The sequence below is a fragment of the Chiloscyllium plagiosum genome, chromosome 6, assembly GCF_004010195.1.
Source record: "Chiloscyllium plagiosum isolate BGI_BamShark_2017 chromosome 6, ASM401019v2, whole genome shotgun sequence".
NCBI classification, from domain to species: domain Eukaryota; kingdom Metazoa; phylum Chordata; class Chondrichthyes; order Orectolobiformes; family Hemiscylliidae; genus Chiloscyllium; species Chiloscyllium plagiosum.
In genome coordinates this window covers 50514305-50530380 of record NC_057715.1, presented here as the reverse complement: position 1 = coordinate 50530380, position 16076 = coordinate 50514305, and the positions used below count along the sequence as shown (strand labels likewise).

At 41.2% G+C, this 16076-nt stretch overlaps 1 protein-coding gene across 1 annotated transcript in view; it reads right to left on the bottom strand.

Annotated features, from left to right (window-relative positions):
- The window catches only part of LOC122551135 (V-set and transmembrane domain-containing protein 5), a 41536-nt gene extending 32184 nt beyond the window's left edge, over window positions 1-9352 (bottom strand). The window contains exon 1 of the mRNA XM_043692761.1: window positions 9212-9352. Coding sequence (XP_043548696.1) covers window positions 9212-9287 — 76 coding nt within the window. The 5' untranslated portion in view covers window positions 9288-9352. The remainder of the gene's footprint in view (window positions 1-9211) is intronic.
- Window positions 9353-16076: the final 6724 nt, after the last annotated feature.

Sequence of the window (16076 nt, the reverse complement as noted above, 5' to 3'; positions counted from 1 at the left end):
CTATGGTTCTTTTCTTCCTACCAAATGCCTAATCTCATACTTTCCCACATTGAATCCCATCTGCCACTTCTTTGCCCACTCTCCTGGTCCAAATCCTTCTATAGCCTCCCCACTTCCTCATCACACACGTCCCTCCACCTATCTTTGTGTCATCTGCAAACTTAGCAACAACGCCTTCAGTTCCTTTATCAAGACCATTAAAAAAGATATGAATATTTACGGTCCCAACACTAACGCCTGTGAAACTCCACTAGTCACCAACTGCCTTCCTGAAAAATACCCCTTTATCCCTACTCTCTGCCTTCTGCTAGTCAGCCAATTCTCTATCCTTGAACCTAACACCATGGAGTCTTATTTAATTTAGCAGCCTCCTGTGCAACACCTTGTCAAATACCTTCTGGGATTCCACATAGATCGTGTCTACTTGTTTGTTAACTCCTCAATGAATTCTATCAGATTTGTAAAATATGACCTCCCCTTGATGAAGCCGTGCTGACTCAACTCTATTTTCCGAATCACTTATTTTCCAAGTAAATCACAACCTTATACAAAGTAATGGACTGTAAAATTTTGCTATGAACCAAGGCCGGGTTGATTGGCCTATAATTTCCTATGTTCTCATCTCTCCTTTCTTACACACATTTATAATAACAATTTTCCAGTTCTCTTGGATCCTCCCTAACTTCAGTGATTACTGAAAGCATTACCACCAATGCTTCAACACTCTCCTCAGCTATGTCTTTCAGAACTCTGGGATGTAGCCTGCAGCAACTTTTCTTCCAGGTATCCAAGATATGGGAATATAAGTATTATGGAAATAGATTTGCATCCTTGCAGCACAGATATCATAATGTTAACATATGCATTATTTCATATTGGCTCATGCACAGGATAACTTACCAACACTGTTAAGGTGGGATTGTAAAATATAATGCAGTCGTGAAAACAAGAGAACAATGCAATGAACCAAAAATCTCATTGTTCATGAGGGAAACCAAGAGGATGAAAACTCTTAATGGCTTTGAGATATTGTAGGACTTCACTCAACCTCAAATTTGATGGTGATAATGTCACGAGCCTGTTTGTCATATTAAACTGTGGCCTGACATTTGTTGCTGCATCCAAAGGATTCACTCCTTTATTAGTAGCATTTTCTTCCCCTTCCAGCTTGTCAAAGAAGATATTTGGCTCTTCTATCTCCCTCTCTGCAGAATTCTCACCTCATTACTAAACAATGTTATGCACAACACAGCTGATCACAATGATTCTGGACATTATTATTGGTGAGTTCTGAAATGCTTCATTTGAGAGTTGCAGGCACAGAACCACATCTTTAGCAGTTCACTAGTCTACTGTATTACAAATAACAAAGAAAAAGAGAATTACAGCACAGTAACAGGCCCTTTAGCCTTCTAAGCCTACAATCCAGATCCTCTATCTAAACGTGTTGCCCATTTTCCAAGGATCTGTATCCCTCTGCTCCCTGCCCATTCATGTATCTGTCTAGATATATCTTAAATGAGGCTATCATGCTCGCCTCCGCTGGCAACATGCTCCACTGGCACTCACTACCCTCTGTATAAAGAACTTTCCATGCATATCTCCCTTAAACTTTTCCCCTCTCACCTTAAACTCGTGACCCCTAGTAACTGAATCCACAACTTTGGGAAAAAGCTTCTTGTTATCCACCCAATCTATATCTCTCATGATTTTGTAGACCTGAATCAGGTTTCTCCTCAACCTCCGTCTTTCTAATGAAAATAATCCTAATCTACTCAACGGCATGGTGGCACAGTGGTTAGTACTGCTGCCTCACAGCACCAGAGACCCGGGTTCAATTCCTGCCTCAGGCAACTGTCTGTGTGGAGTTTGCACATTCTCCCAGTGTCTGCATGGGGTTGCTCCGGTTTCCTCCCACAGCCCAAAGATGTGCAGGTTAGGTGAATTGGCCGTGCTAAATTGCCTGTAGTGTTAGGTAAGGGGTAAATGTAGGGGAATGCGTCTGGGTGGGTTGCTCTTCGGAGGGTCGGTGTGGACTTGTTGGGCCAAAGGGCCTGTTTCCACACTGTAAGTAACCAAACTAATAAACCCCTTTTCATAGCTAGCACCCTCCATATTAGGCAACATCCTGGTGAGCCTCTGTTGTATCATCTCCAAAGCATCCACATCCTTTTGGTAATGTGGTGACCAGAACTAAATACAGTATTCGAAATGTGGCCGAACCAAAGTCTGACACAACTGTAACATGACTTGCCAACTCTTGTACTCAATACCTCGTCCGATGAAGGAAAGCATGTGCTGTGTGCTTTCGTGACCGTCTATTGACCTGCATTGCCTCTTCAGGGTACAATTGACCTGAACACCCAGATCTCTCTCTACATCAAATTTTCCATGGGCTTTTCCATTTACCATATAGTTCGCCCTTGAATTGGATCTTCCCAAATGTATCATCTCGCGTTTGCCTGGATTGAACTCCATCTGCCATTTATCTGCCCAACTCTCTAAGCTATCTATATTTTGCTGCATTCTCTGACAGTTCCCTTTCACTATCTGCTACTCCATCAATCTTAGTGTAATCTGCAAACTTGCTAATCAAACCACCTATACCTTCCTCTAGATTATTTACATATATCACAAACAACAAAGTCTCAACATGGATACCTGTGGAACACCACTGGTAACAGTTCTCCATTTTGAGAAACTCCCTTCCACTACTACTCTCTGTCTCCTGTTTTCCAGCCAATTCTCTATCCATCTAGCTAGAACACCCCGAACTCATGCAACTTCACTTTCTCCATCAGCCTACCGAGGGGAGCCTTATCAAATCTCTTACTGAAGTTCATGTATATGACATCTACAGCTTTTCCCTCATCAATCAACTTTGTCAATCATCTTTGTCCACTGATATTCTAAAACCTACGGAATTATGGTCACTATTCCCAAAGTAATCCCCTACTGAAACTTCAACCACCTGGCCGGTCTCATTCCCCAACACCAGGTCCAGTATGGCCTCTTCCCGAGTTGGACTATGTGCATACTGCTCCATAAAACCCTCCTGGTTGATCCTTACAAACTGCTCCATCTAAACCTCTAACACTAAGTGAATCCCAGTCAATGTTGGGAAAATTAAAATTTCTTTTCACCACTAGCCTGTTGCTCTTGTAACTTTCCATAATCTGTTTGTATATTTGTACCTCTATCTCATGCTCACTGTTGGGTGGCCTGTAGTACAGCCCCAACATTATTACCACACTCTTCCTATTTCTGAGTTCTGCCCATATTGCCTCACTGCTCGAGTCCTCCATAGTGCCATCTTTCAACACAATTGTGATATCCTCTCTAACCAGTAATGCAACTCCTCTACCCCTTTTACCTCTCTCTCTCCACCCTGCCTGAAGCATCTATATCTTGGGATATTTAGTTGCCAATCGAGCCCTTCCCTCAACCAAGTCTCAGTAATAGCAATAACATCATACTCACAGGTATCAATCCAAACCCTAAGTTCATCTGCCTACACTTCTTGCTAAAACAAATGCATCTCAGACCACCAGTCCCTTTGCATTCATCCCCTGCTTGTATAGTCGTTCTTGTTAAGGATGGGCAGCGCTGCCTACTGTCCTCAACTTAGGGGGCGGCACAGTGGTTAGCACTGCTGCCTCACAACGCCAGAGACCCGGGTTCAATTCCCGACTCAGACGACTGACTGTGTGGAGTTTGCACATTCTCCCCGTATCAGTGTGGGTTTCCTCCGGGTGCTCCGGTTTCCTCCCACAGTCCAAAGATGTGCAGGTCAGGTGATTTGGCCATGCTAAATTGCCCGTAGTGTTAGGTAAAAGGGGTAAATATATGGGAATGGGTGGGTTGCGCTTCGGAGGTTCAGTGTGGACTTGTTGGGCCGAAGGGCCTGTTTCCACACTGTAAGTAATCTAAATCTAAATCAACTGCACCTTGCACACTGTGCACTGTGTCATTAGTTGGGTCTCAGTACATATCTCCTGTCACCTAGGAACCAGCTTTGTAGCTGATGAGGTGGAGCAAATACTTGTGGCATCTATGATTTGGTAAGGATGTATGCATTGTGAAAACTCTCTGCAACTGTACCTGTCCCCCGCCAGTTAGCTTCTGCCATTCCAGGTTGTATGTCAATTTTCCCTGCAATTTGAGTGATAGTGAGCGTGGTGTGATATGCTTATGTGATGTGGTGGTTTTTGTTCAAAAGCTGTCAGTGTGTGCAAGCTGTTTGAGACTTATACAAGTGTTAAGTGGATGAGATGATGTAAAGCTATATTAGATAAGAATTATGATTGATAGAGATTGTCAGTTGGTAAGTGATGGGAATGTCCTTTGGGTAGTGTGTGGGACTGTGTCATGCAATTGGCAGAATATGACGTTTAAAGCTATAGTAACTGGTCTTGACTATCATACAAAAGCATTGAACATTTTGCAACATTGCATCTAGGTCCTCAGGGTTAGACTACTAGCATTGACCATCATAGCTGTCTGGTCAAATTGATTTTGCAAAGCTTGGCTGAAGGGTTTAGTGACCATCTATGGATATGTTTACATATTTCCTTCTCTGCATCCAGTGCACTGTTGGAAAATCTTGGCACCTGCTCATTGCCACAATGTGACTTACATTTGCCATTCCCAGGTCAAAATCAGTTGATGAACAACATTCAGAACCTGCTCCAGTGATACAATGTGCCTCCCCTTTAAGGGATACAGATTGGCTTTAAGTAGCGCAGGCTGGCTTAAATTGGTAGCCTCTTATGATTTCAACACGTTGAACCCTGGCTGCACCTACTATTCTTTAAATTAGCAAGCAGTAGGAAGTTTGTGTGTTGTGTACATTAAAAGCAATAAGGCTTAGTCACATTGTAATCTGTTCCTATATTCTAGCTTGAGCAATTTCATGACAATATGCAAGACAACGGAAAATAAAACCAACAGAGATGTGGTTTCCATGACGTGAGAATTAAAAAGGCAACTAAGAAAAGACTAGACACACCAGAAGAACCGAACAGCTATCAATAAAAGATTCCTTGAATGTGTACTTAGGAGAGGAAAAACTAGAACATGAGGGTAGCAAAACATTAGGGAGGAAAAAAAGAGGAAATATACCAATAGCTAAAGAAACAGAACAGATAAAGATTTGAGAACAGCCTGTTATCAAAGGCTGTAAAAGCTGGCGGGCTATGATCACTGACATTCCAAAATATTGTTAAAAATCGCACAACACCAGGTTATAGTCCAACAGGTTTCTTGGGAACACTAGCTTTTGGAGCGCTGCTCCTTCATCAGGTGGTTGTCCTGATGAAGGAGCAGCACTCCGAAAGCTAGTGCTTCCCAATAAACTTGTTGGACTATAACCTGGTGTTGTGCGATTTTTAACTATGCACACCCCAGTCCACCACCGGCATTTCCAATCTTAAAACATGACACCTGGAGAAAAAACAGCTGTGTACAGAAGTTTTGCCCTCAAATTTTGTGGAACTGATTTATAATTTGAAGGATTCTGAAGTTGTCATTTTTAAACACGGGGAGATGCTGATTTTAAATGAACACCAAGAGTTACTTTTGAATGCTATTTGGAAAGTAATCTGACATTTGCATTAACAATTTCACAATATTTTGGGGTAAATTTATACTGGCTGAATAATCGTTGCTGAAAAGTGTTTTTAATAAAGGTTTAAATGATTACATTAGATGAAGTAATGTTAATTGGAGAACCTTTATGACCTTTATATGGTGATTTAATGGTCTAATGTGTTGCAGTGAAGAGATCAGAGTTTTACTGCCAAGTAATATTTCACCTTTGGTGCACAGGTTTTAGAGAATGCAGTGACAAGCTACTCACTTCAGGATTACTAGTATCTAACCTGCACTTGCAGCTACACTATTAGAAAAAGTTTAAATTGTTAAATATTGCGTTGGTTTCTTTATGTTCATGCTTTTTGCTCCAATTGGCTTAGCTGCAGCATCAAAAGACCCTATAATCAGTTTCTAAAGATACAGTACATTCAAAAACAGAGTGCAAGCTATTTAACATGATTATTCAAGGATAAAACTTATAATGTGCATTTGCTAAGGCTTTTTCCCAAGTATCCGCTGCTGGAACAGGTCAGTAATTTTGAAAAAACAACTGGGGAGCAAGTCCTACTGTTTGGTACATGCATTGGGAAATGGTGAATATTTCAATTCTTTGGGAACGTATGCAGCAGATGGCTACCTTTCTTTTTGCCACCATGTGAAGTATGTGCAAGTTTATGACAACAGTTTGTTTTAAATTGATAGTTGTTCTTTAATTCCCTAGGAGCCATGCATTTTTCCTGTCATGGTTTAAACTCACATTTTAATTAAGCGAAGGAACTAGATATATTTTGACTCTTTCAAAAAGACATTTCTGCACTGCTGTAGATACTAGTTGTATAAAGATGGAATATCCTACAGTACACATTGGGCATGAGCATATTGGACATGAAATTTTGGCTGAGACATTTTCAGCCATGGAGACTGGCTGGTGAAATGGCATTGGATGATGTTAGGTGGGAAGCTTGCTTGCGAAGTTGCTATCCCATTACTACTGAATACTCCCAAGAAGGCAGTGATCATTTTCCAAGTGACAGAATGCACCACAATCCCCATCATGGGAGACTGCTAGGTATGTTGAGGCAGCCTCCTGGTGACATCTCGAGTATGGCAGGCTTCCAATTGCTCCATGGTTTATAGAGACCCGTCCGCCAGTAATGTTCTCTTTTATGCTACTAATGCTGACCTGGAGAATTGACCTTTTTAATTGCTGGGCCTGCCTACCTAACTTGGCATATTTTAACAACCTCTTTGTCAGTCATCGCAGGCTGCTCAACATGGAGGTGGCTTCTGTTTCCCTCTACAGCCTCAGCAGCATCCTCCTACATCAGTGTTTCTAGGTCACCTCTGTTTGGACAGGCAGCTCTGGGAGGAGGACTGTTGTTCCCAGTTGGATAGTGGTTCCTGAGTCACCTCTTAATTACTTAGTAGAGGTAAAATACCCTCACCACAATCACACTGTTCACATTTGTGGGCTAAGGACCAAACTGGGTCCCAGCAGTAGACCCATGGCATATCAGGAAAGTTCCAACCATTAGGACTACTTCTTTTCCAACAGGTGGTCCCACAGGTGGGGCAGAGATTTCCAGTATTTTCCGTTGTTATTTCAGATTACCAGCATTTGCAATATTTTGCTTCAGTTTAGTTATCACCCATTTAGTCTGTCTGCATCACATTAAACTCAACCTAGCTTTAATTTCCTCTGGCAGATCTGCTTTCTAAACAGGGATAAACAAGTTAAATGGTACCAATATACTCCTCCCTACTCCTACTCTTGTTGATCAAACATGGGAAACTCAAATTCCTACATTCACAAGATAGAGAAATTCAATCAGATACGACTTCTCCCCATGTTTCAAAGAATAAAGAAAATTACAGCATAGGAACAGGCCCTTCGGCACTCCAAGCTTGCGCCAATCCAGATCCTCTTTCTAAACCTGTCACCTATTTTCGAAGGATCTGTATCCCTCTGCTCCCTGCCCATTCATGTATCTGTCTCAATACATTCTAAATGACGCTATCATGCCAGTCTCTAGCATCCCGCTGGCAACGCATTCCAGGCACCCATTACCCTCTGCATGAAGAACTTTACACGCATATCTCCTTTAAACTTTTCCCCTCTTACCTTAAACTCATGACCACGAGTAATTGAGACTCAACTCTGGGGAAAAAGCTTCTTGTTATTCGCCCTGTCTATATCTCTCATGATTTTGTAGACCTCAATCAGGTCTTCCCTCAACCTCCATCTTTCTAATGAAAATAATCCTAATCTACTCAATCTCTCTGCATAGCTAGCACCCTGCATACTAGGCAACATCCTGGTGAACCTCCCCACACCCTCTCCAAAGCATCCAAATCCGTTTGGTAATGTGACGACCAGAACTGTACGCAGTATTCCAAATGCAGCCAAACCAAAGTCCAATGCAATTGTAACATGACCTGCCAAATCTTGTACTCAATATCCTGTCTGATGAAGGAAAGCATGCTGTATGCTTTCTTGACCACTCTATCAAAATACATTGCCACCTTCAGGGTACAACAGTCCTGAACATCCAGAACTCTCTATACATCAATTTTCCCTTAGGCTTTTCCCTTTACTGTATAGTTAACTCTTGAATTGGATCTTCCAAAATGCATCACCTCGCATTTGCTCGGATTGAACTCCATCTGCCGTTTCTCTGCCCAACTCTATCTATCTATATTCTGCTGCATACTCTGACAGGTCACTTCACCATTCTGCTACTCCACAAATCTTAGTGTCAGCTGCATACTTGCTAATCAGACCACCTATAATTTCCTCCAGATCATTTATATATATATATCACAAACAACAGTGGTCCCAGCATGAATCCCTGTGGTAGACCACTGGTCACAATTCTCCATTTTGAGAAACTCCCTTCCACTACTTCTCTCTTGCCTCATGCTGCCCAGTTCGCTATCTATCCATCTAGAACACCCTAGACCCCATGCAACTTCACTTTCTCCATCAGCCTACCACGGTGAACATTATCAAATGCTTTACTGAAGTTCATGTATATGACATCTACAGCCCTTCCCTCATCAATCAACTTTGTCACTTCCTCGAAGAATTCTATTAAGTTTGTAAGACATGACCTTCCCTGCACAAAACCATGCTGCCTATCACTGATAAGCCCATTTTCTTCCAAATGTAAATAGATCCAATTTCTTTTATGCAAACATTCAAATCTTCCCATCTCTCTCATATCTCTCTTTGATTTTATCCTTTCTCAACTGGAAATCAGCACAATTAATTGCCTTCCGTGTTGGCGAACATAGTAAGAGGTCTATGAAAATAAAATACTGCAGATGCTGGAGATCTGAAAGTAAAGTAGTGCTGGAGAAACTCAGCAGGCCTGACATTAACTGTGGAGAGAGAAACTAAAGGATTCCTCTTTGAAACTTTTCATTCTGAAGAAGTCATATCAGACTTGAATCTTTAACACTGTTTCTGAATCCACAAATGCTGCTAGACTTGCTGAGTTTTTCAAATGCTTAGTTTTTATTGCGCATAGTTCCCTGTCCTCAGGCTCTGTGGCTGTCCTTTTAAATGAAAAACCTTGCTCAAAACTATAAGAAAAATTAATAAAATCTAGTTACTTACTGTGTAAATACAATCCTGTTAAACACAAGATTAAAAGACTGTTGTTATTCCAGCTTCTAGTCCTCATTAGAAACATTCAACCATCATTTAGAAGATGGATTATTCCAGCACATGTGTCTTTCAGCCTCCGTTTAAGCCTGTTTTAATGAACTTTGCACTTCAAATGCTCTGGACAAACTGGTTTGCTTTTCATTTACATGCAAGTTGGCATCGAGCCCGATACAAGAGTTGTATCAAGAAAGTGTTTTGCGGATCATTCTCCAATGTGTACATATTGAGAAATGCAATGTCTATTGTTCAGTAGAAACCTGTGTATCTGTATGACTCTGCAGTTTGTTATTTGGGAAACTAAATTCAATTGTAGTAGTTATGCTGCAATTATTTTTCATTACTTTAGTATTCAAACTTCACTGTCACTTTTATTTCAAACTTTCATGTATGTTTAAGATTCAATTTCCAAATAGATCATGATATTATATTCAATAAATGACAGTAAACATTAGCTGAGAAAATGTTGCACAATATACAGAACAAAGGGCTCAGTTAGCTCAGTTGGCTGGATGGCTGGTGCAGAATGATCCCAACAATGCAGATTCAATTCCTCTATAGGCTGAGGTTGTCATGATAATCCCACTTTCTGAACCTTACCTCTCGCCTGAGGTGTGGTGACCCAAAGGTTAAACCACGACTCGACTTAATACTAATGAGGGGAACAATCCAGCCTCAGGGAATATTGCAACTTTACTTTACATGAGAAATTTTGGTAAATTTGCCTACATTAACGAGAGGTATTACTAAAAGAATATTGTCTTCATAAAGACAACTTTGCTAAATCATCTTTAAATTTTGAAATAGGTGAAAAATCATCCTAACTTGGTGCTCAAAAGCAGAATCACTTGTACAAAACAAAATGCCAAAGTATTTTCCTTAAAGATGATATCCCTTTAAAAGAATCCAGTGTTGCAACATATTTTCACAAACGTATGCGCTTAATTCTTGTCACTTACCTTAAATATTCTAGATTAGTGGTGCTGGAAAAGCACAGCAGTTCAGGCAGCAATTGAGGAGCAGTAAAATCGATGTTTCGGGCAAAAGCCCTTTGTCAGGAATAATATTCTAGTCAAAGTAATATATTCAGATGGTTTGCATTCCCTCACTTGTGCTCTGACATTAAATGTGTTACGTTTAAATACTTTCTACAGGTATCTTGCTATTCTCTTCATTTCTTCCAGTTCACTGAAAGCTGTGCTAAATCTTCTTGTTTTTGATAATTCGTAAAACGTAGTAGTTGAACTTTCAATACCTTAAGCCAATGATGGTTACAATAAAGATATGCACATTTATTTGACTTGCACTAAGTATTTTTTGCATTAGAAAGCATACAGTAGTTCATTCTCTGTCATGAACTACACTGGGTAATCTTTCTTTTGTTACTATTCTGCCTAAGCTCTGGAACAATTAGTGACAAATGGAAAATAAATGGACTATATCGGCCATTTATTGCTGCTTTTATACGTCACTCCAGTTCCAGTGGGTATAATTCTTAGTGTCCAGGCCTTTGGGTGAGAATGGGAGCAATATGGGGGAGTGTGTGGAAGCTTTTGCAATTTTTTAGACTGCAGTGTCATTTTCTGTTCTCAATGCCTATTTGTTGCTTACCAATTAAGCATGGTATAAAATAAGATACTGCCATTCTAAGCTACTCTCAGATAGAGCTTTTGGAGTTGTTTTTCTTGTAGTAGTCTTTTTTCTTGTTTGTTCACAAAGAATGTGAGAATGCTTGCCTCTACCTTAGTAATGCACTTCTGCAGTTTTGCTTTTCAACACCTCCCACAAGAGAATGCAATTCCTCTTGAGCAATTGTTGCATGCAGTTGCATCCAATTCATAAGTAGGAAGTAGGTACATTGACTCACTTTAGTACATTGTGATACACAATATGGCTGATGTAAGCACCACTAAACGCACCAAGGAGACAGCACTCCTCTAATTATGTCATCTGCATGGCTCAGGAGTTGATGCAAGAGGGAGGGTTTTAGATTCCTAGGTTGCTGGGACCATTTTTAGATTCATGGAGTTATACAGCATAGCAACAGACCCTTCGGTCCAACCAATCCATGCCAATCACAATCCTAAACTAGTCCCACCTGCCTGCATTTGGCCCATTTCCTTTCAAACATTTCTACTTATGCACTTATCCAAATGCCTTTTAAAGCTTGTAACTATACCTGCATCCATCACTTCCTTCATTTGAAAAATAAATGCATCAAGTGATTGTGTCAGTGAAGTTAATGTTTATGACTTACAGCTGCAATGCAGAAAGACGTCTGTTTAATTTTAGATCCAGATTTCCAAGCTTGAATAAGATACTCCCAAACTTGTTAGATCTTATCAAGGAATCGTGACCAGAGCTATGCCTTTTTATTGATGTGTTAAGAAAAAGCATATCGATCGATTAAATGTAAACTTTAAATTAGAGTTAACTTTGTAATGATGTACAAGATTATAATTTTATAATGAAGGAGAAAGTGAGGTCTGCAGATGCTGGAGATCAGAGCTGAAAATGTGTTGCTGGAAAAGCGCAGCAGGTTTGAGGGATTTGACTGAGACAAGGTGGGGGGAGGGGAAATGAGGAAACTGGTGAGGTCTGAGTTCATCCCCTGTGGTTGGAGGGTTCCTAGGCAGAAGATGAGGCGCACTTCCTCCAACCGGCGTGTTGCTATGGTTTGGCGATGGAGGAGCCCAAGGACCTGCATGTCCTTGGTGGAGTGGGAGGGGGAGTTGAAGTGTTGAGCCACGGGGTGGTTGGGTTGGTTGGTCCGGGTGTCCCAGAGATGTTCTCTGAAACGTTCCGCAAGTAGGTGGCCTGTCACTGGTCCTCATCTACCACCCCACCAACCTCCATGGATGCAATAAATGATGTGTGTGGAGGTGCAGGTGAATTTGTGGCGGATATGGAATGATCCCTTGGTGCCTTGGAGGAAGGTAAGGGGGGAGGTGTGGGCGCAAGTTTTGCATTTCTTGCGGTTGCAGGGGAAGGTGCCGGGAGTGGAGGTTCGGTTGGTGGGGGGTGGACCTGACGAGGAATTTTATAATCCTTAGATTTTAACATAAACTGAATGACAGTTTGTAGAAATCAGTACATTTTCTGATCTTCTGTGTTAAGGTAACAAAGGAACGTAAACTCATTCCAAATATTTCACATGGCAGAATCAGACCAGGGGAAAAGCAGAGAGTGATATGTCAGTGCCTGATTTAATAGGAACTTCACCCAGTTAAGTGAGGATTGAAATAAGACCTCATAGATATCAATCTTTGAGTCCATTATTGCACATGCCTCCCTTTTCCTTTTATCAGAGAAGCAACAAGTAACTCCATCTTAGTAAAATAGTAATAACAAACTTCATGATGAGGATGGGCCCATGGATTATTGACAATTTACAGAATTGGTCAGGACATAGTGAGTGGTGATATCGATCAATGTCCATCGCCCTCAAGAGCTAATGTGAGATTGGTCCTATGTCCCCTAAACCAACTACTAAAATAACTGATCATGCTTGCAGGTTATGGCCTGGAAAGAGTTACTAAGCCGTAACTTTCTACTGTTAAGGTGCATAAATGAGAACGTTTAAAGTTATCTTGTGTGATTGTATAGAGAGAGAGACAGGTGGAAGGAGAAAGAAAGACAGATAGAGAGAAAAAGATAGAAAGAGAGAGAAAGCCTGAATATCGACCTAAGCTGTACCAAAAAAGCAAAAGCTATCGTCCACCCATAAAGTAGCTGCCCTGCTTCAATAGATATTAAGTTCAACAGAGTTTCTTGAGTTACTGCATTAGATTGTGCCCTATTGCCTTCTTGATTAAAGTCTCAGACGAACCAATTCATGTGGGATTTGAGTATTCGAACTCCACAACTTACAGAATACATAAAGGTAAGAGGTTTCCCCAGCTGGGCAGTCTAAAACCAGGACACACCGTTAAAAAGGGGAAGATGTCATTTAACCCTGAGATGAGGAGAAATTATTTTACTCAGATGGTTGTGAATCTTTAATTCTCTATTGCAGTGGGCTGTGGAAGCTCAGTCTTTGAATATGCTTCAAGTAGAGGTTGATATTTGGGAAAAAAAAAATCAATGGTGTCAAGAGTTAAAGGGATAGTGTGGGTAAAAGGCAGTGAAGTGCTCAATCAGCCATGATTGTAATATACGATGGAACACGTTCAACAGGCTGAATGGCTAATGTCTGCACAATATTCCCATGTAAATAGGAGAGCCCTTATTTTAGTACTGTTTTACTTATGCAATTTTGTTATTAAATTATTTTGAATTTGCTTCCAACACCCTTTTTTGGTGGATGCTTCACACAAAATCTCCTCATCTCCCCTTTTGGCTCTCTTTTGCTTAATCTTGGATTCCTGTCCAACGGTTACAGACTGTCTTGCCACTGCAGATATTTCTCTGTCTCCTTTCTGAAAACTTCTGAGAGTTATTAACAAATCTGTTAAATTCCCCGTTAACCTTCCCTGCTCAAATGGGACAATCCATGGTACTTCCGTATCACTGAAGGCTCTTAACTCTAGAACAATTCTGGTAAATCTTCTCTGCCTTTCTATTCAGGGAAAACATTTCACTACATTTAATTTTGCTTAGACAGTGCTATCAGATGTGCTGTCTTTTGGATGAGAGATCTACCCAGGCATAGTCCATCCTCTGTGATGCACAGAAAATATATCATTCAAACATTTGTGCAAAATTAGATCACTTTTTCACACGTATTCAGGCCAACACAACCTTCAAAAATCACCACTAAAAGTATCTGCTTATTGCTGTGTGCTGGGGTCCTTTGCTGCATTTCCAACTTTTCCATATATGTCCTAGGTCCAACTATCTTCAGCTGCTCCGTTAATGACAGTCCCTTTGTCATTCCTGAAGAAGGGCTTATGCCCAAAACGTCGATTCTCCTGTTCCCTGGATGCTGCCTGACCTGCTACGCTGTTCCAGCAACACATTTTCAGCTCTGATCTCCAGCATCTGCAGACCTCACTTTCTCCTCCCTTTGTCATAAGGTCAAAGATTAAAATGTTTGCTGATGATTGCATAACCTTCAGCACCATTCCCAACTCCTCAGATACTGAAGTAGCCCCTGTCCAAATGCAGCAAGATCTGGACATTATCCAAGCCACACAAATTCCAGATAATGACTATTTCCAGTTAGAGACAGTCCAACAATTGTTCCTTAATGTTCAGTGGTATCATCATTGCTGAATCCCTCACTACCAGCGTTCTGGAGTTTACCATTGACCAGAAACTCAACTCAACTCATCACATAAATACAGTGACCCCAAGACCAAGACAGTGACTAGGAATACTGCAGGATGACTCCCACCATCTCGAAGGCACAAGTCAGGAATGTAATGAATACTCCCCACTTGTTTGGATCAATGGAGCTCTAACACTCAAGAAGCTTGACACCATCCAGGACAAAGCAGCCCACTGATTGTCACTGCATCCACATTCACTCAATGAACTACATTTAGACGAATATCCTTGCGGGTAGGTTTGCTCATACTGTTGGGAGGAATTTAAACCAGTCTGGTTGGGGTGGGGGGCTCACAGAATATTAACGAAACAGAGATACATCAAAGGAAGAAAGTCAGAGTGAGTTCAGGTATGTTGAGTATCAAGACAGAAAGGCAAGGCTAGGTGGTCTTTCTTTTAATGCAAGGAGTGACTGGTAAGTCAGTGGTGTGGATTGATACATGGAAGTATGATGTTGTTGCCTTCATAGTAACGTGGCTGAGGGAAGGACTGGATTGGCAACACAGCATTCTAAGGTATAGCATCTGTAGACAAGACAGAGAGATGGTGGTGTAGCACTATTAATAAAGGAGTCAATTGCTGCAAAAAAAGAGAGATGATATTGAGTCATAGAGATGTACAGTACGGAAACATATCCATGCTGACCAGATATCCCAACCTAATCTAGTCCCGCTTGCCAGTATCCGGATCATATCTCTTCAAATCCTTTCTATTCATATACCCATCCAGATGTCTTTTAAATGTTGCAATTGTACCAGCCTCCACCACTTCCTCTGGCAGCTCATTCCATACATGTACCACCCTCTGCATGAAACAGTTGTCCCCTAGATCTCTTTTATATCTTTCCCCTCTCACCCTTAACCTATGGCCTTTAGTTCTGGACACCCCAACCCCAGGGAAATATCTTGTCTATTTATTCTATCAATGCTCCTCATCATTTTATAAACCTCCGATCCTCCAGGGAAAACAGCCCCAGCCTACTCAACCTCCCCCTATAGCTCAAATCCTCCAACCCTGGCAGCATCCTTTTAAATCTTTTCTGAAACATTTCAAGTTTCACAACATCCTTCCAATAAGAAGGAGACCAGAATTGCATACAATACTCTGAAAGTGGCATAACCAATGATCTGTACAGCTGCAAAGTGACCACCCAACTCCTATACTCAATACTCTGACCAACAAAGGAAAGTATGCCAAATGCCTTCTTCACTATCCTATCTACCTGTGACTCTACTTTCAAGGAGCTTTGAACCTGCAGTCCAAGACCTCTTTGTTCAGCAACTCTCCCTGGGACCTTATCATTAAGTGTATAAGTCTTGCTAAGATTTGCTTTCTCAAAGTACCACACATTTATCTAAATTAAACTCCATCTGCCACTTCTCAGCCCATTGCCCCATCTAATCAAGACCCTGTTGTAATTTGAAGTACATGCAGGTCCTTGGACTCCTCCATTGCCAGACCATAGCAACACGACGGCTGGAGGAAGAGCGCCTCATCTTCCGCCTAGGAACCCTCCAACCACAAGGGATGAACACAGATTTCTCCAGTT